The sequence below is a fragment of the Vombatus ursinus genome, unplaced genomic scaffold, assembly GCF_900497805.2.
Source record: "Vombatus ursinus unplaced genomic scaffold, bare-nosed wombat genome assembly UNPS02014945.1, whole genome shotgun sequence".
Lineage (NCBI taxonomy): Eukaryota > Metazoa > Chordata > Mammalia > Diprotodontia > Vombatidae > Vombatus > Vombatus ursinus.
The window spans coordinates 7,793,991-7,821,163 of NW_020954723.1; the positions used below are offsets into that span (position 1 = coordinate 7,793,991).

Consider the following 27,173-nt stretch of genomic DNA (forward strand, 5'->3'; position numbering starts at 1 on the left):
CAGGGGCCATAGGGAGATAAGACAATGGAGGGGAGATTGGATGTAGCCACAAGGAAAGGCCAGTTGATGGGATTATAGCCTCAGGCAATGCCAGAGATTTGGCCACGTGGGAAGTCCAGTTTTTCCTTTCTGGGGCCTACATCCCAACCCCATCACTTCTAGGTGAGTAGATTCCCTCAGGACAAACCCAGCCTGGACAGTGTGTTTGGATCCTTTCTTAGTGGAGAGGGAAAATGCTCCCTCGGGCCCAGCAGCACATCATTGTTAATGTGCCTGATGATTTCCTGTACATTTGAATGTAAACTCCTTAAGGGCTGGGAGGTGCACTTTTTTCATTGTAGCCCTAGTGCACAGCATAGTATCTGGCACATTCCTGCTTCAATCCTGGAAAGTGTCAAGTCAGTCAGTCAACTGGCATTTATTAATCAACTACACTGTGCCAGATACTGCACTAAGTCCTGAGGAACCAAAGAAAGGCAAAAAACCCCAAACCAAAAAAAAAAAAAAAAGGTTTAAAAAGTGCCTCAAAAGTCCAGCTATCTGTCATAGCTTGTCCTCTCAGCCTTGCTGTACAATTGATCTCAAGTCCTTTCCATCTATCTACTTAATAATTCATCCATCTGTTTATCCATCCATCCATCCATCCATCCATCCATCCATCCATCCATCTATCTAATCTATCCCAATCTCCCCCTCTTTCCATCCTTGAAGCCTTGGGCTCCCTTCCTGCTCCGCATCGCCTGCCTCTCTCCATCACGATCCCCCTCTACTAAGATGGCGTCAGCATTGTCAGGCGACGCCCTAGCTTCTAGTTTCCATCTACCGCCTTCTTCTGGTCAGGTGATCTTGGAGGCGGAGTCATGTGACTAACATAATGGCCAGTACCTAACCCGCTCCGTTATTGCGGGCTTTATCCTGGTGAGAGATGGTGGCTTGCAAGATGTGGACTAGCCTGCGAGCGGCGGAGGGGCGATTATTTCTACTGCTGCTGCTGGGGCTGCTTCCGCGGCCTCACAACCCCGCGTGGGTGTCCGACTTTCGGCCCTCTCTCCAACGCGTGCTGCACCGGGACCCCAGCCACTCGCACTACGTCCTGGATGATGTCCCTGGGCTCGGTCGGGTGTTTGACGGCATCGGCGGGCTGAGCGGCGGCGGGGTAAGCGCCCCCGGGGGCTGCCGATTCGCGGCTGAGCTCGCCTGCCCCGGGAGCTCTCCGCGCCTGTGGGAGAGGGAGGCAGGCGCGGGGTGAGGAGGGCGGGCGGCGACCGAGGATCGTCGCCCCTGCCTCCGTCCCCGCCCCCGCCTCCCGCCTCCCGCCTCCCGCCTCGGACCGTAGAGGACGATGTCGAGGTTCTTCTGCCGGGAGTCTGTCACGGATGGAGGCGTGCACACATCCTTCCTGCGGAGGAGGACTAGGGTCCCGAACCGGTCTGCCCCCCGGAAGTGCACGTGCGACAATTAGACTTGGGAACCCCCCTGACCTTGCATTTCCTCAACCTGTAAAATGGGGTAATAATAGCCCTTGCCACCCAGGGAAGTGTTTGTGTGAGGAGATGAGGTAACCGGTGTAAAGCACTTTTGCAAACTTTAAAAACTGTATAAATTTGAGCTCAAGCATTTATTAGTAACTTATGTGCTACACACTTCAGTTATACAAAGAAAGCCTATATAGATAGTGCCTTCACAAGGAGCTCACTGACTAGTGGGGAAAGGAGAGTGCTGTGAACCATCTGTCAGTCACAGTCATTAAAGGCATTATATGCTAAATTCTAGGAATACAAAGAGAGGCCATAGATGATCCCTGCCCACCTGGAGCTCACAGCCTAAGGGGAGGGGAGGAAAAGGCAATATTCAAATAACTTTGTACAAACAAGCTACATTTTGAATAAATTGGAGATCATCAACGGAGGGAAGGCATTAGTGTTAAGGGAGATCTGAAAAAAAAAACCAATTGGGAATTGAAGGAAACCAGAGAAAAGAGGCAGAAAAGAGGAGGAGAAAGAGAATTTCAGGCATGGGGGACAACAGTAAGTGAAAATGCCTGGATTGGGGGGGACCTAATGGTACTTTTTAACTTTTTTTTTTTTGCCTTTCTTTGGATCACCGGACTTAGTACTGTCTCGCACAGAGTAATTGATTAATAAATGCCAGGAGACTGACGTGACACTTCAAGGATTGCAGCAAGAATCAAGCGATTAACAAGCATTTATTATGTGCCTGCCCTGTACCCTACAGTATGCTGTGCTAGGGCTACTAGGAGAAAAGTACAACTCCTTGCCCTCTTACAGTTTACATTCAAATGTGGAAGCAATCTGCTAGTAAGTCTAACACTTAGAGGCTGCTGGGCCCAAGGCACCACTTTCCCTCTCCTCTAAGGAAAGATCCAAACAGTCTCTCCAGACTCCTAGAAAAATGTTGTGGTGGGGTATAAAGTGTAGAAAATACTGCAAAGTGGTTTGGGGGGGTGGGGTGGAAGGGTCAGGTTTTGAAAAACTTTGAATGCCAGAGAAGGATTTTATATTTCATCTTAGGAGGAAGTAGCTGCTTGTCTTCTGAGTAATAATATAGATTTACAAGTGATGTCAGGTAACAAATTTGAACAATAATTGTCAGCAGAAGATAATTCATTGCACACATTCATTGTTAATGGGTAGACTGAACCAAAATAATTTTAGAAATGATAGTACCTACTTTTCTTATTCAGTGCCATGCAAATCAAACTACAAGAGAATTACCTGAAAATATAATCATGAAATTTATCTGAAGTAACAAAAGGGCAGGAACCTTTAGGTAAATAATGAAAAAAAGAGGGAGGGCTTCAAAACAGTCACAGTCAAGAAGATGTCGTACTGGTAAAGACAGAGGTTGATCAGTGGAATAAACAGTATATGGAAGCAAAGGAACGCAGTAGCCTTGTTTTTTGATAACCCAAAAGATCCAGTTATTGAAGCAACAATTCACTCTGACAAAGCTACTGCTACTGAAAGCAGTCTGGATGAAGTTAGGTAAAGCCTAACATCTCACACTGTACCCACATAAGCACCAATTAGATATGGAGGGTGACATTGTAAACAAATTAAGGAAGTTACTGTCAGATTTATAACAATAGTAATAATTGCTAACATGTATATAGTGTCAACTGAAGCATGGGGATACAAATACAGGCAAAACTAAGTGTATTTCCTGCCTTCAAGTAGCTTGCATTCCAAAGGAGTAAGACAAGCAAGTGGTGTGCTGAGGAATACTGATGTGATTACTAGAGAGATCTGCTTACTATTTATTTTACGCAATTTTAGTGATTCATATGGGCATAAATTATACTTCTGGAAATGTTAAATACATTAACGTCTTGGGCAAGAAGTTGAAGACTTTCGAGACGCAAGTCCATTGTTGTGGAATGAACGCAAGGCCTTTAGCAGAGAGAGGTAGATTTGGGAAATGAGTAACTGGTTAAAAAGATGGTATCTGAGAATAGGATTTCGATTTCTGATCCACATCTTGGCTTATAAAAATAACAGCTTCTTTTTAGTGTTATGTACCTAGAAGGGCTGGTAAGGGCTGGTAAGGTGTTTGCCTGAAATCTTGCAAATCTGTTCAAAAGGGCTTTTAAATTAAAGTGAAAGAGAAGGGAGAAATCTGTTGACTTTGTTAGAGTAGCTACTGAGTAGGAAGATGAATAGCAATACAGATGCCAAAAAATTCTTCAGAAGCAAAACCGAAGGATTTTAGCACTATATCCCTTGGTCTCATTTCTTTTCTCTGATGGACAAAACATTTCTAATAAGCAAGTGGAACTAGAGAGCTTAATGCCAGAGGCAAATTTGACGTAGAAAAGTTACTACACAGAATGTTTTTAAAAAGGAAACAAAATCAGTAAAATGAAATGTACTAGCATTGTGTGTGTGTATTCTTTGAAAAAAGTTCTTTTGTCTTCCTTTTAAAATTAATTTTTTCAACAAGTGAAAATCCCACCCTTTCTTCCTCCAACCTCCTCACCTCTGTTGAAAAAGAAATAACAAAGCCCTTATAAGAAATAAGCATAGTCATGGATATTTATTAGAAGCTCCATTTTAAAGAGGGGCTCACACTAGTCACACTTGTTATAGTTCAGTTGTGTCCAACCCTTTGTGACCTCATTTGGGGTTTTCTTGGCAAAGATGATGGAGGGATTTGCCATTTCCTTCTCCAGCTCATTTTACAGATGAGGAAACTGAGGCATATTCTATTTTTACTTGGCTCTCTGGTTCCAAGAGTTCTGGAGAGTTGTGTAACTTCTCATGTGACATTTAGACCTTTTTTTGGTCATAGCTTTGTATAGTTTAGAGATTCTTAAATCATCTCTTCTTAATCTATTTTCTAATCCATATTTTTATATGAGATATTTTACATTTTCTGCTATTCTTTTCAGTCTTTTGTTTTTTTTTTGTTGTCTCATGGAGTTAACTTCTATTTCATTAATTTTAAGGGAGTTTTTTTCTTGTGCAAGGTACTCTTTTCAGTTCTTTCTTTGATAGCTCTCTTTTCCATTTCTTTCCTCTGGCACTCATTTCTTTTTTAAATCTTTTTGTTAGTACTTTAATTTCATTTATAACATAATTAAAAAACAAAACAAAACAAAAAACCATGCTTCATTTCTTCCTGGAATTGTAGTTGAATTCATTCCCCCAAACTGTTTTTCTTTGATGCTTTGCTTATAGATGCTTTGCAGTCATTTCCTTCTTGGTTTGTATTTTGACCATTCCTGTCACCATAATCCCTCTTTATGGTGGGATGCTTTTTTTTGTTCGCTTATTTCTTCTAGCCTTTCTACCTGACTTTGGACTTCGTGTTGGGAGCAGACTCTGCTCACTTCTGGTGGAAATATATAGGTTGTGTTGGTCCTATTTTGTGTTTTGGTGGGTCCTGCTTCTGCTTTCTCGGGGCACTGAGTATTATTCAAAGATCTCAGGGACCTGTTCAGGTTGGGGACCTGTAAACTTCTAGTTCCCCCAAACCAGTCTGTTTCAGACTGAGTGCTGCTTTCCTTGTCTGAGCTCTGCAAGTTCCTTGCTTGTGTCTGGGTGTGAGCAACACAACTATAGACTTGCTGTTGGAATCAACTGTCTGGAATTTTAGTCATCTGGAAAGCTCAGCAGGTGTAGAGTGACAGAACTGAAAACTCCTCATTAGTCTGGGCTTCCTGCCCTAATTTCTAGGAAAAAAAAAAATTCCCACTCCCAAAAAGATGCTATTTTCTTATTTCGTCATCTTATTTTGTAATGTGCTATCATGTAATATTTTAATAAAAGCTATTTTCCTAGCTTTTCTTATAGCCATATATAATAATAACATATAATAGCTGTTCTAATAACAATAATAATAAGTTATAATAATAACATATAATAGCTGTTTACTATTATTATTCTGCTCCAAGCTTCAGACTGTGTTTGACAGGAACCAAGACCTTGTTCCATTTCCCGGATCAGAACCACCCAGCTGTTGCTCCCTTCTGTACTTGTTCTGTGCTCAGGACACAGTTTTAGGACCCGTGACCACACCTTGCCCTTGACCTCCACCCCTATGGACAGTTTCTTACCTTTTGGGGCAGATCCTCTCTGTAGTCCTCATTGGATCTGTGGCCCAGTCATGGGATGTGAGTGACAGAGCTGCTCTTTGGCACTATTCTTGCATCCTGCGTGAGGTCAGGCCCTCTCTGATGGATCGAGGGTCCTTGATCTTACCCTGGCCCACAGACTTAGGCAGATTCTCATTTAGTCCCTGTGCTGGAATGTCCAGCATAGCCTGTTCCCATGTCCACACAGTCCCTTTCTCTTTGTCTCCCTGCGCTGATCTGGGCTGAAAAGATGACTCACTGTGATCTTTAACTGTGTTTCCTGATTAGTATGGTCTTGTGTATTATCTGGGCCTTTGTGGAGTAGCAGTCGGGGAGCCGGCAGTATTGCTTCCTCCTTTTCTGCCTTCTTGGCTGGTCTCTATCATCTTCATTTCCACTTTGTATCAGGATATATAAATATCTTTTCATGCTTTTCTATGTTTTTCCTTGGGCCTGCACAGACTGCAGCCTGTGGGCAATAAGCCAAAGGATTTTGGGTGGCCCACTAAAATGTAGAGGATAGAAACTACATTTTTTGTGGGCCACCCAAAATCCTTTGGCATACGATGGGCCGCAGGTTGTGCAGGCCTATTTTAGAGTGAAGTAATATCTACTATATTCATGAACTACAATGTTTAGCTGTTCTGCAATAGGTAGGTGTCTACTTTGTTAACAGTTCTTTGCTTCCACATAAAATGAATATTTTGGTATGTATTTCTTTCTTTCATTGACCTCCTTGGGGCCTAGCAGTGGAATCTCTGAGTTGAAGGGTATGGTAGGAACACTGTTCTAACTCATCTCTCATGCAAGTTAGGCTAATTTTTCCATAAATTGTATTGAGGCTGTCCTCATGTCTTGGTTGATCAGGTAACTAGTGAGATAGACTTTTGACATCATTTTTTTTTGGTTGCCATAGTTCAAAGTAGCCGTGAGGATCAGAGTAGCCATGAGGATCTCTGGGTTCTCTCTGGGGATTGGGATGTGTAATTCAGATGAGGGACCTTTACTCAACTGAATCAACTCAGGGTGTCCCTAATCCCTATCTTTGTTGAATATTCTTCTCTTGCTTTGGCTAAATGAACATCTTTTTTTATTAACTCTTGAATGACCTATGACTATGTAATTTTTTTCCAGTATGGAACCTTAATTACCAGGGGACTGGTCTGAGCTAAGACTAGCTTAAAACAAAGCATGTGGACATTTTAGTCACTTTCTTTGAGTAATTCCAAATTGTTTTTCAAAATCATTGGACACTTCATACCTCTACCAATAGTGAATTAGTTTGCATATCTTTTAGTGCCCTCCCTCTAACATTGAGTATTCTCATCTTTTCTTGTTTTTGTCAATGTGCTTGGTATGAGGCAAATCTTCAGAGTTGTTTTGATTTGTATTATTACTAGTGCTTTGGAGAAGTCTTTCAATATTTTTCTAAAAATTACCTCAATTTCCCCCATTATTCTTTTTTCCCCTTTCCAAAGAGCTATCACATATAATAAAGAATATTTTTTAAATGAAAAAGAGCAGAAAAGTCAAAAAAGCCAATCAATTCATTGAAAAAAAATCTGAAAATTCTTGTAATGTTTCACACCTGTACACCTTCTCCCTCCAGAAAGGAGTGCCTTCTCATATCTCTTCTTTGGGACCAGACTTGAGCTTTGTGATTTTTGCAAATTCACCTTTAGTTGTTTTGTGGTTGTTTTTTCCATTTCCATTGTTGTTGTCATTGTGTGTATTGTTTTCTTGGCTCTACTTACTTCACTCTGCTTCAGTTCATTGAAGTTTCTATGCTTCTCTGTTTTCATCATATTTGGATTTTTGTTACAGCACAACATTCCATTACAGTCATGTACTACTATTTGTTCAGTCTTTCCCCATCCAGCGGGCATCTATTTTGTTTTCTGTTCTTTTCATAACACAAAAACTGATGCTATAAGTGGTATTTATGGTAACTTTTTTTTTTAATTCAGTCACTTCCTTCGAGAATATGGCTAGTAGTAGAATCTCTATGTCAAAGTGTATGGATGTTTTATTTTACTCACTTTGCATAATTCCAAATTGTTTTCAAAATGTTTGTACTAATTCATAGCCTCACCAACAATTTATTAGTGTTCTTGTCTTCTTAAAATCAATCCAGCCTTGACTATTTTCTGTTTTTTGTCATCTTAGCCAATTTGCTGGGAGTGAGGTGTAACCTCAGAGTTGTTTAGATGTCATTTCTCTTATTATTAGTGATACGGAGTATTAATAGTTTTCATTTCTTATTTTTGAGAATTTTTATTTATATTCTTGGACCATTAGTCATGTTGAGAGTAGCATTTTAAGTAAATATACTTATGTGAGGAAATCTAGCAACTAGAGTGGGGGGAAGCATGGTGGAAAATATTTGGAGTAAGCATTACAGAAATAAACACTGTTGTCATTGCTGTGGAACATAATAGCTAGACAGAAAGATCTTTGGTAAACAAATCATAAGCCTGGCCCACAGGTGTAATGTATCAGTGGTGGAAGACTTCAATTATCCAGGCACCTGTTGGAGTTCTCTCTGTCCAAACATAGCAGCTAAATACTCACCTTAATGATATAAACATTATTTAACAGTAAAGAGACCAACTAAGGGTCTTATTATAAGGGTCTTATTATAAGGCTTTTATTCTAGAGATGAATCTTACTAACCTGAAGGAATTGATTGTTGAAGGAAACCTTGGACAGAAAGTACTACTACTCCACCTTAGAATTTGAGGAGAGGGGAGGGGAGGGGAAGGGAGGAGAGGGGAGCTAGTGAATGTTTGCCATACGTACACCTTTTTTTTTTTTTTTTTTGTGGTGAGACAATTGGTGTTAAGTGACTTGTCCAGGGTCACATAGCTAGTAAGTGTCATGTGTCTGAGGCCACATTTGAACTCAGATCCTCCTGACTCCAAGACTGGAGCTCTATCCACTGTGCATAAACCTTCTTTTTGAGAGTGTATATGTCAAAAGATTCAAAGAAAACACTTGTAGGATCTTCTGCCCTAAAATTCTACAAGAGATGTCAGTCTAGAAGGAACAGAATGAAATTCTTAAGAAACAAAGGTAAACAAATAGTTCCGAAAAAGGAGGAAAAGGGAGGGTTTATGTGATGAACTCATTGTGGATACACAAGGATTTCATTAATCAATTTAAAATTTTAAGAAGACATAAAAGAACAAAGCAAGGGCCTGTAAAGAAGGACAAAAGTGCCTGGGGTTGTCTTGGGAGCTAGTAGGTTTATGCTTTCTTGATGTCTTCAGGTTAAGTGTAGAATATCTGGTATTAGTTGAACTAGATGAAACAGTAAACATGGTTAAATATTGGCCCTGTGGGTGGATGTCTGATATCACATAGTGAAATCTTGGTATGACATACAGATCATAAAATTTGAAGGTAGGTTGGAACTTAGGACCTACTCTTATCCAACTGTTCTTCTTTGATCTTTATGACTTTCGAAACCTAATTTTTCTCTCCCCTTTTTGATCTCACCAATTTCTGACTTCTAAACCACCTAAGGCCATTTGTTTGGGCATTGGACAACATGTAGACTATGACCTAGCAACCTTATATTTTAAAGGTAATGTTTAGTTCTTTACTCTGATGGTCTCAAGTCCTAAAGCTGAAATAATGAACATTTCATAAACACAGTCCTTTAAAACTCAGGTATTAAAAATTAAAACTAGAAGACACATGGCTCAAAATGGTACTATCAGACCTACTAGTGCTCTTGAAAAGTATTTTTTAAAAACATTTTTTACCCTTGTTAATAACATTACCTTTTATCAGTATCGTCTTTATACTTTTTTGGAAAGTTTTCATGTTATCTTGTTTTGTTTTTGCAACAGTTTTTGATGTAAGCAGAGTGTTTTGTTAGTACGTTTTGCAGATGAGAAAGAGGCCTGGCCCAGAGGGGTTATACAGGGCTCATTTATATACAAATACTTCTCCTAAAATTTTACTTGCAAATAGCACAAGACATTGACATGGTGTGGTCAGTTCATGGTTGAGTGTAACTCAGTGCTGATGAGAAATAGATGGGTATAGATGAGGCCATCCAAGCCCATTGCTTCTTTCTGTTGTAGTTGAAACAATAGTGACTTGTCCTCATGTGTCCCCCTTGATAATGCTTACAATTTCCTAAAAAGACTAAGAAAATTGAGTGTCACACTAGCATTCTTTCAGGAACCATCATCTGCTAGAACAGTAACTTTCTCATTGATAGTTCTTTTTATTTGGCTTTATTTAAAGGCTGGACTAAAGTTGATTGACTTCAGTCTCTAACTGATTAGTATATATGTCTCTCTCAACTCTGCTTCCCTAAATTCTACTGTAGGCAATGTATAAACTACTTTAAACTGAATCAACTTATACTTCTAACGTATGGTTAAATACAGGCAAGTTAGGTGTCTGGTTAGGTGGCTTTAATTGTTTTTTAAAGTTTTCAATATTGTTTTTCCTTTGAAATCTCTTTTTTAGGCAACCTCCAGACTTCTGGTCAATTACCCTGAGCCATATCGTTCTGAAATATTGGATTATTTATTTAAGGTAATGTTAAAAGAGACATTTAGTGGTTGTGTTAAGAGCTGTTTGGGAATCTTAAATTTTGATAGTGAGGTTTTGTGGTTTTTTTTTTGGGCCACTTGAAATCAACTGTCATAAAAGTGACAGACATAAATTTAAATTCTGCCTTGTTTTAAATTTTGTCTTGCTTATCTTACCTATAAAATCTAGGTGATAACTTCTTAAAGTACTTTGAGCATGATAAAATGAAGGACGCTGTTAATATTGTTAATTCTTTTTCCTAGCCAGACTTTGGTGCCTCTTTGCATATTCTGAAAGTAGAAATAGGTGGTGATGGACAAACAACAGGTAAGAGTTCTGGGAAAATGGGACTCTTTTCAGCAGTGCATTCTGTGCTTAACTTTAAAGTACATTGTATTGGAATATGAATATCCCTACTTTTTGTCTTGAGGCAGCTAAATGCCGCAATGCATAGAGTGCCAGGTCTGGAGTCAGGAAGGACCCAAGTTCAAATTTGGTCTCAGACTCTTAGTTGCTATGTGACCCTGGGCAAGTCACTTAACCCTACTTGCCTCAGTTTCTCATCCATAAAATAATCTGGAGAAGGAAATGGCAAACCACTCTGGAATGTTTGCCAAGAAAACCCCAAATGGGGTCATGAAGGGTCAGATATGACCGAACAACAACAAAACTTTTTGTCTTAGTTTGGAAACTTTTTAATTTTACTTAATTTTGTTCAAAGCTGATTTTTCCATCTTGAGAACCACAGATTGATCGTAGGTTAACTGAGGTTAAATAATTAATGGGAAAGGACCTAAGGGGCTTTAAAGATGATAGATAAAAGTATAAAGTTTGGAATTTCATTGAGAAATTGAAAAAAGGGACAGCTATGATAGAAAAATGCAAAGAAAGAAAGGGAAGTCACTTAAAAATCACTTTTTTCTGATAAATTTTCTGATTAAATTTTCTGATAAAAACATGTGATTTAGCACTTTAGAAAAAATAAAATAGTTGTAAATGAATTATACCAAATTTAAGACACCATATGCTTTTGATATTATTGTTTTGATTAGACATGTGTGGCATATAGTACTAGTTTAATACTTTTGGAACCTCAGACTTCAAATTAAAAAAAATATAGGGAACATTTTTACAGGCTTGATCTTATCATAATAAGTTCTGTGGAAAATTTGTTCATTTTTGTAGCATGGAAATTCAGTTTTATAAGCCATTGGTGGAGGCCTATAATTTTTTTGATGCACCTAATTTGTTTTTGTATTTGAGAAGAATAATAAAGCACCAAAAAATTAATTGAACTATAAATCTCCCAAAAGACATCAGAAGAAAGTTGTATGTATATTTTCCAGCCAAAGCTTAAACTATAAATAGAACCAATTCAGATTGAGAGCTAGAAGGAACCCTAGAAATCATCTAGTCTAAACCTTTCATTTTACATATTTAGAAGTGAGGCATAAAGATGTAAGGTGGCATATGCAAGGCAGAGCTAGGACCTGAACCCCATTCTTTGTGCTGCACCACACTGGCACTGAGGCTGGGTACAGCACCTCTTTCAGAACTCCTCCCTACCTCCTCATGGCAAAGCTTGATTTAGGGACACCAAAAATGCCTCCAGACTGGGAACCAGGACAGTGGGATCCAGGACAATGGTAGCCCAGTCAAGATGTAGCAACCCATTTCCTCATAGTAGGAGAAGGCAAGTGGAGGAAAGCCATCTGTTATGCAATGGAGATTAAACATTAAATCTCTAAAGTGAGGAGAGAGAAAAGAGACCAGTTTTCACTGAGTTAAAAACTGAAATCCTTTGCATATGCCAAGAAATTCAAAGGTCACATAGTTCCTTCCCTTAGCAACCATAATATGACCATTTAGTATGTAGTAGTTGTCATTTCCAAACTGAAAGCAAACCATGTTGTATATATGAAATCAAAGTGACCCACATGTCTGCTTCCTACTCTTGAGGCAATTAGGTAGACATAAGGCTTTTTATGCTTAGGTCAGAACCTAGTCAGAACCACAGACTCCTTCCCAAAACTGTAACCTGCTACCTACAGGAACAAAAAGTCTGCACTGAAACAGGAGGATAGGTGAAGCCACTGCTTCTACTCATTTCCCACCTGCCGTCCAGCCTGACACTAGCCATGTGGCTAAAAGCCAAAACAGATATGGCAGCAGACAGCCCTTGGAGATCTCTGGTGGTCTTTTAACATGTTACTTATCAAAACGAAATGAATAGTGCACTGCATGCATAATCCTATTTCAAAATTCATTGCTTCTTTTTCACTTAACAAAGACGGGTTTATAGAATGAGAGCAAACATGGGAAGCTGTGTAATATAAGGTCTTTAAGGGCTGGCTGGAGTCCATCAGAAGTACTATGTGTGTACTACCTTTTGGTTTATTTTTTCTTTATATTCCTCTAGTCTTCCCCAAGTAATCACAGCCTATAAGACCATTAGGAACTCTGAACTTCAGCCCATACAGGATGAAAAAGATTGTTTTTTTCACCATAAGCTGGAAATTGAAGCTGAAAGCTGAGGAAGATCAAAATTCATATGAAGAGAATAAAAATGGAATTAGGGCTGTGCCCCAGTTGAAGTGAGAAAGGCTAGGAGTAACACTTTAGAGATTTCACATTGTGTGATAGAGTAGTTCCTATAATATAATGCATACATACCATAAGTTTGTAACTTTTGGATAACTACATTATCATGCTCTATGATGATATGAATTCTGTTCAGTTCTGTTCACCAAATTTGTATTAAATGCTTACTAAATGTGACCACTGTCCTTGTTGAAATATAAGGTTTAGAGAGGAAATAGTCCCTGCCCCATGGGAACTAATAGTCCAGGGGATGAAATGTGATTGTGTACTATAGTTTTCCAAGTATATTGTTGTTTGTCCTTCATTCTCGAAGACAAGAAGTGCAAAAGGTACTTTGGGTCCTGAGGGAGAAGGTCCTTACCTGTTTAGAGAAAGAAGAAAACTTCTTGGGGGAAGTGGCATTTGGGTAGGGAAACACTAGCTGTGTGACCCTAGGCAAGTTACTTGATCTCTATTTTACTCAATTTCTTTGTTTGTAAAATAGGGATAATAATAGTATCTGCCTTCTAGGGTAGTTGTGAGGCCAGCCCATCAGAGTTACATCTCTGAAGTAGAGTTTGAATTCTTGGCAGTTTAGCTTAAAAAAGTACCTCAGTGTCTGGTATCTTATCCTGCCAGGCAATTTTCAGAATCTTCCTAAGACAGTTCAAATGGAAGCGGTTCAGTTTCCTGGTGTGGTACTGGTAGACTGTCTAGGGTTCACAGGCATACAACAGTGAGGTCAGCACAGAGGCTCTGTAGACCTTCAGTTTAGTAGGCAGTCTAATACTTCTTTCACATACTTTCCTTTGGAGCCTCCCAAATATTGAGCTAGCTCTGGCAATGCATGTATCAATCTCATCCTCTCTGTATACATCCCTGGAAAGTATACTGCCAAGGTAAGTGAACTTACTATCCACAGTATTCGAAATTTCTCTATTTGCTGTATTTGATGATTCCACTTAAGGATGGTGTGGTGCTGGCTAGTGGAGAACTTGTGTTTTCTTGGTGTTAATTATTAGGCTAAAATTAGCACAAGCAGCATAGAGTGGATCCATACTTTGTTGCATTTCAGCTTCAGAGGCTGCATTGAGTGCATCTGTGAACAAAAAAATCGTGTACTAACTCTCTCTCTACCTTAGTCTTGACTTGTTCATTTTTACAATATTAATGTTCTAAAAGTCTGGGTTGGGATTGATTGGGGATAGAACAAAGGTAGAGGACATTCCAGGCAAAGCAAACTTCATGAGCACAGATGTGGAAGTAGGAGAATGTAAGGCAAATTTTAATGACAACAGGATTTAAATACTTCTTGTGTGCAGATTATTTAATTTCAAGGAAAAGATATTAAATTTAATGTTTAATTTATATTAATACATTTAATTAAATTTAATAATACTTTGAGCATTAAAGAAATCCTACTATAAAGTTATTTTCTGATTCCAAGTTTGAACCTGGAATGCTGTTTCTTAGAAGTGTGCATTTGGATGAATCTAGCATAGTTTGAAGTGCTGTGAACTAAAAACTTCCTTCCCTTTTTCCCTTCTTTCTTATTTAGATGGCACTGAGCCCTCTCATATGCACTATGCAGATGACAAGAACTATTTCCGGGGTTATGAATGGTGGCTAATGAAGGAAGCTAAGAAGAGGAATCCCAATATTAAACTTGTTGGTAAGAATTTTAGCTTTTGATTCTCCTTCAGAGCCTGTCTATGATCCAGATGAGAAGAGGTCTTATTACTTTATAATGGCATTATTCTTTATTCTTTGAAGATGAGTTTGATTTTGGAAATCAACCAAAGGTCATTTGGAATCATGTCTAATAATAGTTTAACTCACTCATTTACTGGAGGTGACCTGGATAATTTCTGAAGTGAAGTTTCTCAAACATAAAAATTAATATCAGTTTTTTTTCTAGATCAGGCACATGGCATTTATTTAGAATACATTTCATAAATTCAAAATAGTTGTGCTGTGAAGAATTACAGCTCAGAAGGGCTCTACTACGGGTCCACATGAACTTTTAGAGTAGGTATGTCCCTAAATTTGCTCAACTCCTGTTTCTTTTGAGCTACTGCAATTCTACTTTGCTCATAAATCACAGAGCCTTTTTTGATGTGGGCATGCCATGCTGCGTAGTCCTTTGTCAGCATCTCCAATGTCATGCAGTTGATTCCAGAATTCCTCAGACAGACCTTGAGAGTGTCCTTGTACCACTTCCTCAGACCACCATGTGACACCTTCCTCGCATGAGTTTTCCGTAAAATATTCTTTTAGGCAAACATAAGTTTGGCATTTGAACAATGTGGTAGTTGTGAAGATCAAATGAGCTAAAAATTATAAAGTGCTTATTTATTTAGCTCAGTGCCTGGCGCATAGAAAGTGCTATATAAATGTTAGCTGTTATTATTATTGTTATTTTTTAAATGTAATTTAAAAAAGTTTTACTGATTTTTTTTGTTTTTACATTATAGATATTTACAGATTACTCCTTGTGAGAGGTCTCTTGTAACAAAATAAAAGTTAAGTAAAACTAATAATATAGTGACCTCATATAAAAGTACACAGTGCAATATTCCGCGTCTGTAGCACTCCCCATTTCTTAACAAAAAGTTAACAGAAATTTATTTTTTCTTCTTTTCACACTCACACCTCTACCCCACTGGAAAAAAAAAGGAAAAAACAATAGTCCTTATAAGAAGTGTATGTAGTCAAGTAAAGCAAATTCCCTTGATGGCTGTATACACCCCCATACCCATACCCACACACCCACACCCATACACAAATACCCAGACAGACTTTCTAACCCTCAAGTTGAATGTTGACAGTAAAGTAGTATAAACTTACCAAAAGATCATTAGATGATTACTGTATTACTATATAGAGGGACTGATTTATACATACATATATACACAACTTGAGGTTTAGAATTAGATAGATCTGACCAAACTCTTAAAATATTCCCTTCTCTCCTTTGAGGCAGTAGGCACATTTCTTAAATGTGTTTTTTTTTCCAATAGATTCAATCAGTAAATATTTATTAAGTTCCTTCCCTGTACCAGGCACTGTGCTAAGCGCTGGAGATACAAATAAAAAAAAAATCCAGTTGCTGCCCTTAAAGAGTTTTCTAATGGGAGGAGACAGTACACAAAAGGAAGCTGAAAAGGAGGAGAAACTCTAGGGGGAACCCAAAATGGGGCGTGATGTTCCATGGACTAAAAACCAAGCAGAACCACTGATAGAAAATGGAGAGTTACCTGGAGGGTTCTGAGCCTGCTGTGAAGAAAGCTTTGGGAGGAAGTTTAATGCCCTACCCTCCCAACTGCCATCAGAATGGAGGGCAGCTGAGGGAGTAGAGAAGGTTCTGGGTATCAAACAAAGTTTTGTTCTCCACTTAGAAAAATACTTAGCTCTCAGGATTATTATTGGAAAAGAACATGGATGCCAGTTCCATCTATGACATTCACCAGATGAGAATGTATTCCCTGATTTTGTGTGTGTGCGTGTGTGTGTAAAAATAAGCATCACTTTTGATATTTTTTAGATTTGATCTATTAACTTAGGCTTTTATGCTTTGATTATCTCTTTCTTTAGGGTTACCATGGTCATTTCCTGGTTGGATAGGTGATGGTCAAAACTGGCCCTATGTCATACCTCAGATTACTGCTTTATATGTTGTGAGTTGGATATTGGGTGCTAAACAATATCATGATTTGGATATCGATTACATTGGGGTTAGTAACATTTAAAGTACCTTTGTTTTTTTAAGCCTTGCATCTTTAGTTAACCTTTATATTTAGACCCTATTTACATTTTATTGTGTAACTGGTCTTCCTTGTCATAAGGTTAATTTTTTCCTTTGGTAGTTGATAGTGATATAAAATTGCCTTTATTTTTCTCGGAAGTGCCATCCAGTTTCCTCTCTGCATTTACATATCACTCAGTCATAACTGGAATTGGGAGACTGGAGAGCCCATGTTCTAATCCTATTCTTGCCACTATGTAACTGAGATTTTGGGCAAGTTACTTAACCTCTGGGCCTCGACTCTCTCATCTGTAAAAGAGGGAGCATGTATTTGTTTGCTAGGGTGCATTTAAAATTCTGTGATTATCTAATTGTAATGGATTTTGCTCATATTCCCTGTTCCTATACCTCCTTTGTCCATTAAGTGTTTGATTTTTCTATTTGGCTCATTATTACATTTTTTGGTAACCATTTAGCAGATTGTTATACAGTTTTCTGACTCATTCTGACCTGGCCTCCAGAATGTAGGCCTGTGATTAATTGTCTTAACCTGTTGTCTTGGAAATTTTCTTTTGATCTTTTTTCCTGGATTCTAGTAAATTATTCAATAAATGTTTAACTCCTTTAGAACAATGGTGTGTTTTTTGTTTTTTTTCAAGCGCACCCTGGTGCCATATAAACCATAAATGTATGAATTCCCTAAGGAGGGAAAAGTGACAGTCACATAATTTGAAACATGGGAAGGGGGTAGTGGCATTTATTATGGTTCTTGTTTTACATTCAGACTTTTATATTTCAACCTTATTTAAAAATTTATGTTTTGTTTTGTAGATTTGGAATGAGAGAGCCTTTGACAGTGAATATGTAAAGGTTTGTATCACCTTGAAAAGCTTTGTTTCTGTACCATTGTTGGCAGAAAAAATAATTTATGATCCCACTGAAATTAAAGCTGTGGCAACAAATTTATTTTGTTGCTTGTAACATTGTTGCATAAAATCTCCTTTCATCTTGGTGTTTTAGCATTTGTTTCATGTCATAATAACAATTGACTCCAAAGATGACAAAATAGTTTTTCAGCCATTTTATACCATTCCTGGTATAATTCAGTAAAGATTTTTTTTTTAAGTAGGAATAATTTTTTAGCCGGGGGGGAAGCAGGGGTAGGGAATAGACACTCTCTAGACTCAGGATTGCATCAATGTAGGGAGCTTCCTGTGAGGCATCTTTCTCTATCCATGCAAATTGGATCCTTTCTGCAACTTAAGGTCTTAGAGAGCTGCCTGGGGACTCTGAGAGATTTAGTGCCTTGTCCTGAGTCACACAGCAGGAAGGAACTCAGGTCTTTCTGACTCTCAAGTCAGCTCTCACTACCCTTTTCCCAGAGGAATTATTTCCATTTGCAAAACCATCCTCCGAATGGAGTTTTTGAACACTTCTAAGTTTTTGTTTATAGGAAACATGTCACTTTAAAAGCTTATAGCAAAAGACTAAAAGATAGTACATAAGCTGTCTGTTAGAAGGCGAAGATGAAAACAAACTTAGAAACTAGTCTAACTTTGAAATAAAAGAAAAAAGGGTGTGAGTTGGAAGACTACTGAGACATTTCTCTTTACCAAAATTTAAATTAAATTACGCATTTTTATTTAATGTTATTACCCAAGAGAGAGAAGCTTATTTTTTGTGTTATCGCTCTTTGTTTACTAGCTGGGTTCATAGAGATGTGACTAAATTACTGTATTTTCCCTTTTGACTTGGGGAATGAGGAACTTGGTTTTGAAATTCTGGTTTAGAGCTAATATCATGAAGTTAGGAAACCTTGAAAAAAAACCTGGAAACATCTCTATTGAGCATAGGATTTAAAACTTGAATTTTTTTCCTTCCATCCAACATTTCAGACTCCATTTGCAATTTCTTTGTTTTCCTTTGCAGTGTTCAGCATGTTTGTTCACTCTTGTGTTATCGTTCTTTTTGTGATCAATTCATAGATACTAATACCTTTTATAGATACTAATGCCATTTTCATAATCATTGGAAAATATATGGTGGATTACAGTTTAGGATGAGGTGTGCTATGGTTATTTTTATTATGTGTCGCTCTCATTTTTGGGGAATCTACTTCATTGAGCTCTAGAGTTTCTTCATTAAAAATAATAACAACAACAATAAAAAACTAGCATTTATATGGCTCTTTGAGGTTGACAAAATACTTTACAAATATTTCCTCATTTTATCCTAAAAGGAAGCGTGGGAGACAGGTGTTATTATTCTTTCCATTTTACAGATGAGGAAACAGACATACAGTGGTTAAATGACTATCCTGGGATCAGACAGCTAGAAAGTGTTAAGGTGGAATTTGAACTTGGGTCTTCCTCACTTCAGGCCCAGTGCTCTATTTACTGCCCTATAAAGGAAGAAGTGCACAGTATGATAAGGTGTGAATTAAACTGATATGCACTAGATGTAGGTAGTACTCATACGAATGAGATCATGAGTCTTTTGGAATTACTAAAGTCACTGATTTTATCTTAAAACTTAAGTAGTTTTTTTTTCTCTCATGCTAGCTTAATAATAGTGATCCAAATAAATTGCATTTGTGTTGTGATAGAACTTCAATTATTTCTTCAAAAATGTGTGAAGCTGGTTGATATAGTCAGTAGAACACCGGACAGTAAAACAGGAAGACCTGAGTTCTAATCTCTTCAGACATTTAGTAGCTATGTGACCCTGGACAAGCCCACTTAACTTCTCTGGGCTTTAGTTACTGATTCTGTAAAATGAATGAGATGACCTCTAAGGTGCTCCATCTCTAAATCTATTATCCTAGTACTAGATGAAAGACAACATGGCGTGGTGGATAGAGAACTGGCTTCAACTCTAGGAGAGCTTGAGTTCAAATCTTGATTCTGTAACATCCTGGCTGTGTGACCCTGGGAAAATCATTTAATGCCTCAGTGCTCTAGGAAGCTCTTTAAGACTAAATTGCAGAGTAGGTCTCATGATCCTGCCTCTGGTTCTTTGGTACTTGAACTCTTTCTGTCTAATTGCAGTGTTTTTTCTTTGACTTAGAAGCTTCAGACTTTGGCTGTAACATTCTAGGTATCTTCATTTTGGGATTTCTTTTAAGAGGTAGTGGGTGGATTCTTTCTAGTTGCCATTTGGTTTTAATAGATCTGGGCAATTTTCTTTTATGTTTTCTTAAAATATGGTGTCAGAGTTTTTGTGTTTTGTTTGTTTTTTGCTCATGATTTTTAGAGATTCTGACGATTCTTAAGTGAACTTTTCCAGGGCAATTTCAGTTTCCTCTATTTTTCCCAGTCTTGATTTTGTTCTAATATTTCTTGTTGTCTTATGCAAACATTGAATTCTGTTTGTCCCATTTTATTTTTCAGGGAGACTACTACTTGAGTACAGTTTATTTTTTAAACCTTCTCTTCTAAGTTAATTTCCTTTCAATTTTTTCTTCCGAGCTACCCATTTAATTTCTAATTTCATTTTTAATAATCTCGTTTCCTTTCTACTAGCCATTCTTGTAGTTTGTGTGGCCATGCCTTTTTTTTTTCTCTCAGCTCTGTTTATAGTTTTTGTGGGGCTGCTTTCTTCTTCTGGTTTGACCTTTTGGTCTTCTTCTGACAGATTTCAGCCTCAACTCTTGACAGATTTGAATTCATGAAGATGAGTCTTCCTGACTCCAGGCATAGCACTCTAGTCATTTCACCATCTCGCTGCCATATAAATGTTGGCTATTATTATTAATAATAAAAATTTGTGAATTATAATAATTTATTAATCTAATTATTAATAGTTAATAATGATTGCTATTAATGTGCTAGTTTTTCTTAAATACTTGAGAGTAGAGATCCCTAATATCACCTATGTATCTATCACTACTCTTTTTTCTTCTCAATTATTTTATTTTTTTCAGTTACCTGTAAAAAGTTTTTAACATTAGTTTTTTTTTTAACTTTGAATTCCAAATTCTCTCCCTCTCTCTTCTCCCCCATCATTGAGAAGGCAAGCAATTTGATATAGGCTATACCTGTCTAGCACTATTCTTGATTATCAGTATAATTCAATTTGCTATTAACACCTGTAACTGTCTGATCTACAAATAGATGTTATTCTTTGTCTTTTTTTAGTAACATTAAGAGCAGCATTTTGTACCTTTATTGTAATACAGAATGATTTTTCTTCTAAGAATGTTAATGTCTTTAGACCAATCTTTTTCATCTTTGGATTTTTTTTTGTCACATTGTATAGATTAATTTTAAAGTAATTACATTACTTATCTTTTAAGGTAATGTTGCATTGAGGCTTAGAATTAAAATTTCTCTATAAGTCTGTGCACATAAATGAGATGTTTAAAGTATCTTTTCTCTTCTCATTCCTTAGCCCTGCCTTGAACCATCTCTTATAATAAATTAAAAAAAAAAGAAAATGGGGAAAAAAAAGCAGTTCAGCATAACTACTTATCACAACAACCAAATCTGACAATCCATGCCATATCACACATCTGTAGTCCCCCAACTTTACAGTGAAGGGAAGAAGTTAGAATTTCTTCAACTTTCCCTTGGGGTCAAGCTTGGAAATTACAATTGCACAGTGTTCAGTTGTGGTTTTGTTTTTACCCCTTTGTGGTAATCACTATGTATTGTTCGATTGGTTTTTCTTTGCTCTTCATTTATATGTGTCTTTCCATGAATCTTGTTCATTATTTCTTACCCTGTAGCAATATTCCATTGTGTTCATGTACTACAATTTGTTTAGCCATTCCCTGGTCAATGAACACCTGCTTTTTTTTTTTTTTAAGTTCTTTGCTACTACAAGGAGTGATGCTCTGAAAATTTTTGTATCTATGGGACCTTTTTTCCTGCCTTTGACTTCCTTGGGATATAGTGCCTAATGGTAGGATCACTGAATTGAGAGCTTTGGACTTTTTAGTCATATTAGGCTGTTATTCTTTTTTTTAAAAAAAAATAATCATTAGCTATTTCTGAGAGTCACTTAACAAGATTGAAAATCTGTTCTGTTTTTGCTTGTTGTTTTGTTACATGTGTGGTTTTTTCCTCTCTAAAGATTTTAAGAAAAATACTTTATCAGTACGGCCTGGACAGAGTGAAGATCATAGCCAGCGATTACCTCTGGCAACCCATTTCCTTTGCTATGTTACATGATAGTGAACTCATGGAAGCCATCGATGTTATCGGGTAGGAAATACTTCAGACTAGTTATTTTCTGTGTTTGCCCTATGCATTATGAGTTTATTTGTCTTTTCCACATGAGACTGCATCTTTACAGTTCTTATCTGTTTCCTTTAATTAAGTATACTTTTGATAAGACATCTGCATGAGATGGATTGGTGCTTTTGTTTTTTAACACATTAGTATTATTTTTAGCTCTTTTTGTCATAGCATAAATATAGGTAAGAGGTTTTTGAGAATTCGTAAATCCGTAAAAGGTTTGGAGTCTGGTAGAAAGAAGTCTAGAATATAGAATATTAATTAACATAGAAACAGATCTGTATTAAGGTATATGGCAGGAATCCAATGTTAGGTACTATAAAGTTGTTATTAGGTGAAATTACCTTCCCTTGATGTACATACCTTTTGTCTATCTGGATTCACAATCTTGCCTTGATTTAATTTCTTTTTTTTACCTGCAGCCCTTATTCACTACTTACTCTTTTCTATTTTCCTCATTATTTAGCTCTTTAATCCCAGTTTAAATCTTAGCATTTTCAAGGTAGAAGTGACCTTAGTCAGCCCAACCATCTCATTTTATAAATGTCAGCACAGTGCCTAGCACTTAGTAAGCACTTAATATTATTGTATAATATTGTATTATTGTATAATATAATATTATTATAATATCATTGAATGACTGTTGACTGACAAATGGGAAAACATTTAATTCCTACTCTGTATAGGAAACAGTGCTAGTTTCTGGGGGAGATATGAAAATTGAAAAAAAGTTACTTGATCACCACCCCCCTTGTCAATTTTCATTAATTAACAAGATTTATTTAGTGATTGCAATGATCTGGGTACCATGCTAGGTGCCAGGGATACAAGGACAGAAATGAAATAATCTCTGCCCTGAAGGATCCTTTACCCTATCATGGAAGAAGCAAGATTACATAAATAAATACAAACAAGCTAAGGGGTCTTTTTTAGGGGGAGAGGGGATGTTAACAGCTGGATAGGGCATTAGGAAAAGCTTTAATATGAGAGAAATTATTTTTCTATTATATTTATAACCTATTAAATTAAGATCCAGGTTTTTTCCTTTATTTCCTCATTTAAGGCCCAGCCCCTGTAAAAAGTCAGCTTTTAAAAGACAGAACTGATAAGATTGTTCTTAGTCATCAAGCCTGGTCTTGGTCAGGACCCCACTCAACTACTTCTGTTTAGAGTGTACTTGAAATCCAGTCTGGACTAGTTCGTACCCTGAGGGAAAGAGCCTCTGTCCTTGTACCCCTTCATTAGAGTTTAGGGTGACCCAGCTCATGAAGGAGAAAACCAGCCAGGGTGGTCTGGATTGAGATGGATTCCCCTATCTCCAGATTCCAGGAGGTGGCTGAGTCTCATGATGAAGCCACTTTCTCAACAGGAAGAATTAAAGGCTTCTAGCCCACCTCCTCATTAAATGTCCACCAATCAGGGTTGATGTTTCGGTTGTCAAGGGAATTCCCTTTCAAGGATTATTTAAAACTTTCAGGCTCTCCATGTCTTTTCTCTTTGATTACTGAGAGAAACCACTGACCATCAATATATTGATTATTAGCTAGCCTAATTAATAAATTTATTAATTACCCAGCAACTCTGTTTCATGGAGTTTTTTCATTTGTCACAAATAGAAGGTGCAGGAAAAGAAAACAGAAGATTCTAAGAGGAAAGGTGATGTGGGAGAGGATTCTAGGCTTGGAGGAGAGCCCAGTACAAAGGTGCAGAGATTAGAGATGGAGTACTGTGTATGAAGGACAGCAAGAAGACAAGTTTGGCTGGACTGTACAGTGTGTGGAGGGGAATAACAATGTTGGAAAGGTAGGTTGATACCAAGTTATGAGAGGCTTTAAAAAGCTAAACAGAAGAGTTTATATTTGATCCTAGAGTTAGTATGGAGTTTATTGAGAAAGGGATTGACATGGTTAGATCTGGACTTTTGGAGTATCACTTTGGAAGTTCTCTAGAGCAGAGGTGTCAAACTCATAATCCAGTGCAATATAGATAATATTAATTTGTGGGGTTTTTTTTCCAGCCAATATGCAGTTCAGGATGTGTTTCTATTTGAGTTTGACACCACTGCTCTAGAGGATGGATTAGAGAGAGAGACTTGAGGCAGGGATGTCAATTATGAGGCTGTTGCAATAGTCCAGGTGGGGATTGATAAAGGCCTAAACTAGAGTGGTGTCCAGGTGAGTAGAGAGAAAGAAATGGCTACTAGAGATGTTGTAACAGTAGAAGTGACATAAATTGGCAACTGATTAGTTATGTGAGATGAAGGAGAGTGAGGAATTAAGTATGATAATCCTAATGTCATAAACCTCGGAGACTGAAAAAATGGTAGTATTCTTGACAGAAATAGGAAAATTCTTAAAAGGTATGAATTTGGGAAGAAAGATAATGAGCTCTGTGTTAGTCATGTTGAGTTTGATGTGCATAGACTACATCTATTTAGAAATCTCTAAGAAACAATTGGAGATGTGTGACTGGAGATCAGGAGAGAGTACATAGGTCTGCATAGAGATGATACCATAGGAGCTGATGAGGTCACCCAAGTAAATGCATAAAAAGAAAGAATAGAAGAGAGCCCAGGACCCTACCTTGGTGTCCGTCACAGTTCAGGGGATGATAAGGATAAAGATCTAGCAGAGGAGATTGAGGAACAGTTAAACAGATAGGAGGAGAACTGAGGGAAACCAGTGTCTCAAAAACTCAGGGAGAGAGTGTCCAGGAGGAGAAGGTGGTCAGTAGTGTGATGCTACAGAGAAATCATGAAAAATGTGGATTGATTAAAAAGCCATTAGATTTGACAATAAAAAGATCATTGGTAACTTTGGAGAGAAAAGTTTCAGTTGAGTCTTGGAAGCCAGATTGTAGAGGGTTGAAGGAAAGTAGAAGCAGTGGGCATAGATAGCTACTTGATGGGTAGTTTGGCTGAGAAGAGGAGTAGAGATATAGAAAGATAGTTTAAAAGGATGGTAGATCAAGTGAGGGTTTTTTTCAGGATGATGACCTTTGGACGTCTTTGTCGGCAGCAGGGAAGGAATTTGTTGATAAAGACCAATTGAAGATTAGAGAAATGAAGACAAGATGATTTTATGAGCTGTATGCTAGAGAGCATGAAGTGGGGACAGGATCAGGGTCACATGTGGAGGGCTGGCTCTTATGAGGGCAAGAATCACCTCTTCATCAGACTCAGGTGAAGGAGGATAAGATGAGACATAATGTCAGAAGCATTGTGAGATATGGAGAAGGGGAGAAAAGGGAGCTCGTGACAAACGATCTTTATTTTCTTAGTCGTGGAAGGGATGCTTGAGAGAAGAGGGGGTTCAGGACAGCCTCTGTGCGGTGTGGGATAGAAAATAAATTAGGAAGGAATAATAAAAGCATTGTCTTGCTGTGCGGCATGCCCCATTGAGAGCAAATCGTCTGTAGTAGACAGAATTAGTTTGTTTGCATGATTTCTACGAGCTTATTCAGTGGCTTGTGAGTAGAAAGAGAAGAGTTGGAATTGGTGCTTGAACTGAGTTTTGAAGAAAGAAAATAATTTTATGAGGGAGAAGGGAAGAGAAAGAGCATTCCGGTTATGGGACACAGGCAGTGCAAAGAAACAGTGCGTGGGAGGTGGAGTGCTGAGTGTGAGGAACATCAAGAAATCTCTTTGAGCTGGACTGTAGAGTCTGTGATGGGAGTGGAGACCAGTGTCTGATGAGGCTGGAAAGGTGAGCTGGAGCAAGGTTGTAAAAGACTTTAAAAAGCCAAGCTGAGTTTATATTCAATCCTAGATGTAATGGAGATGCCGCTGAAATTTGAACAGAGGAATGGTATGGTCAGATCTGTTCTTAAGGAAAAAATCACCTGAGGAAGACGGAAGAAATGCAGAAGAGGAAGGATGGAGCAGAGTATGAGGCCTGAGGAAGGAAAACTGTTAGGAGGCCATTGCGGTAGTCCGGGCAAGGGACAATGAAGGCACTGTGGCACTGTGATTAGAAGAGGACAGATGAAGAGATTCTGTGGAAGTAGAAATGACAGATAGCAAAATAATGGAGTATTCACCAGTGTACTTTGTGCTGGGCTGTAAGTATCAGAAGCTCATAGTGAGCACCTTAGAAATGGAGAAATTGAACATGGAGATGATTTTATTTGTTAAAGGTGATATGAAATAGTTGTTGATAAATTGGAATTAGGAATCATCTTCTGACTCAATTTTTTGTGTCGTATCTTTTGAATTCACATGAGATGCTAAAAATAATTTTAGGCCTGAGAATGTGACCTACTTTCTGTGTTATCCCTGATGTTTGGGTGTGTCTTACCACTTCAATTAAACTAGATTGCTGCAACCGCAGCATAGTAAAAGGAAAGAGCTGGGTAAACTGATATTACCTGTGTGACCTTGGACGAGTCATTAAGTCTCACAAAAGCTTAGTTTTCTCGCTTGTGAAAGAGTGGACTTTGATCCTCTCACTATCTTCCCCAGAGAGTTTTTATGACGTATGTGCTTTGTTAACCTTAAAGCATGAAAGAAATGAACATTATTATTATCATTATTATTATTATTATTATTATTATTATTATTATTATTTTTAGACAAGTTTTGATTTGCTTTCCCAGGATAAGAATTTTCAATATGGCTACAGTTTAACAGTAAGGTAACTCCGTCCTAGTCAGGATATCTAGTACCTGTCCCTCATACAGCTATTTGTGGAAAAAAATTCTCTGTCCATGACTTTTAGTCTTATAGTGAGGGTGGTAATGGCTTTTCTCTACCTTATAGGTGTTAGTAATAATGGTATTTGTAATACTATTACTGGTAGGTATTTATTAAGCAACCTCAGGAATTGACATTGTATTAAAATGAGTAAAAATATATAAAATATTTAAAAATCTATTTTCATTTTAGAGTACTTTATTTCTTAGAAGGCTATTGAACTGATATATTTACTGGTCTGTTTGCATAGAGTTATAGAATCCTTTATTATGATTTAGAGGTAGAAGGACCTTTACAGATCTAATCCCTTCATTTTCTTGGGATAACTAAAGTTCTACATTTGTCTAGCTCATGAAACTTTTATTTTTTATTTCATTTTTATTCAAAACTTTACAAGTGTCAAATAAAATGAAACCTTGTTACTCAGCATATTTTTTTATCCGATGCAATAATATATCTCACAGTGCATTCTGGGTCTTCCTTTTTAAAAATTCAAATTAGTTTTTATCTATCTATCTAGTTATATATTTGAGACTGAGTCTCTCTATCCCACCCACTCTAGAAGTACAACAGACACTTACAGGCAGATTCCCTGATCCCACTGATGATTGGCATGGAAGCTTTGACCATTTCCTACCTTCTGGGTTAGCTCAGCTCTCCTTAGGCTGTCTGGTTCCCCCTCCCCCCACTGCCAACCCACCATATTGGTGCTGGACTCAGTGCAGACACCCTATATTGCTTTTGCCCTACTTACTGTTGGTCAGAACTTCCAAGCTC

General features: G+C 37.7%; 1 protein-coding gene across 1 annotated transcript in view; it reads left to right on the forward strand.

Moving 5' to 3' along the window:
- Nucleotides 1-760: 760 nt before the first annotated feature.
- The window catches only part of GALC (galactosylceramidase), a 68,751-nt gene continuing 42,338 nt past the window's right edge, over nucleotides 761-27,173 (forward strand). The window contains exons 1-7 of the mRNA XM_027844987.1: nucleotides 761-1,156; nucleotides 10,079-10,147; nucleotides 10,408-10,471; nucleotides 14,283-14,396; nucleotides 16,319-16,458; nucleotides 17,301-17,339; nucleotides 21,543-21,673. Of these exons, the coding sequence (XP_027700788.1) occupies nucleotides 926-1,156; nucleotides 10,079-10,147; nucleotides 10,408-10,471; nucleotides 14,283-14,396; nucleotides 16,319-16,458; nucleotides 17,301-17,339; nucleotides 21,543-21,673 (788 nt within the window). The 5' untranslated portion in view covers nucleotides 761-925. The remainder of the gene's footprint in view (nucleotides 1,157-10,078; nucleotides 10,148-10,407; nucleotides 10,472-14,282; nucleotides 14,397-16,318; nucleotides 16,459-17,300; nucleotides 17,340-21,542; nucleotides 21,674-27,173) is intronic.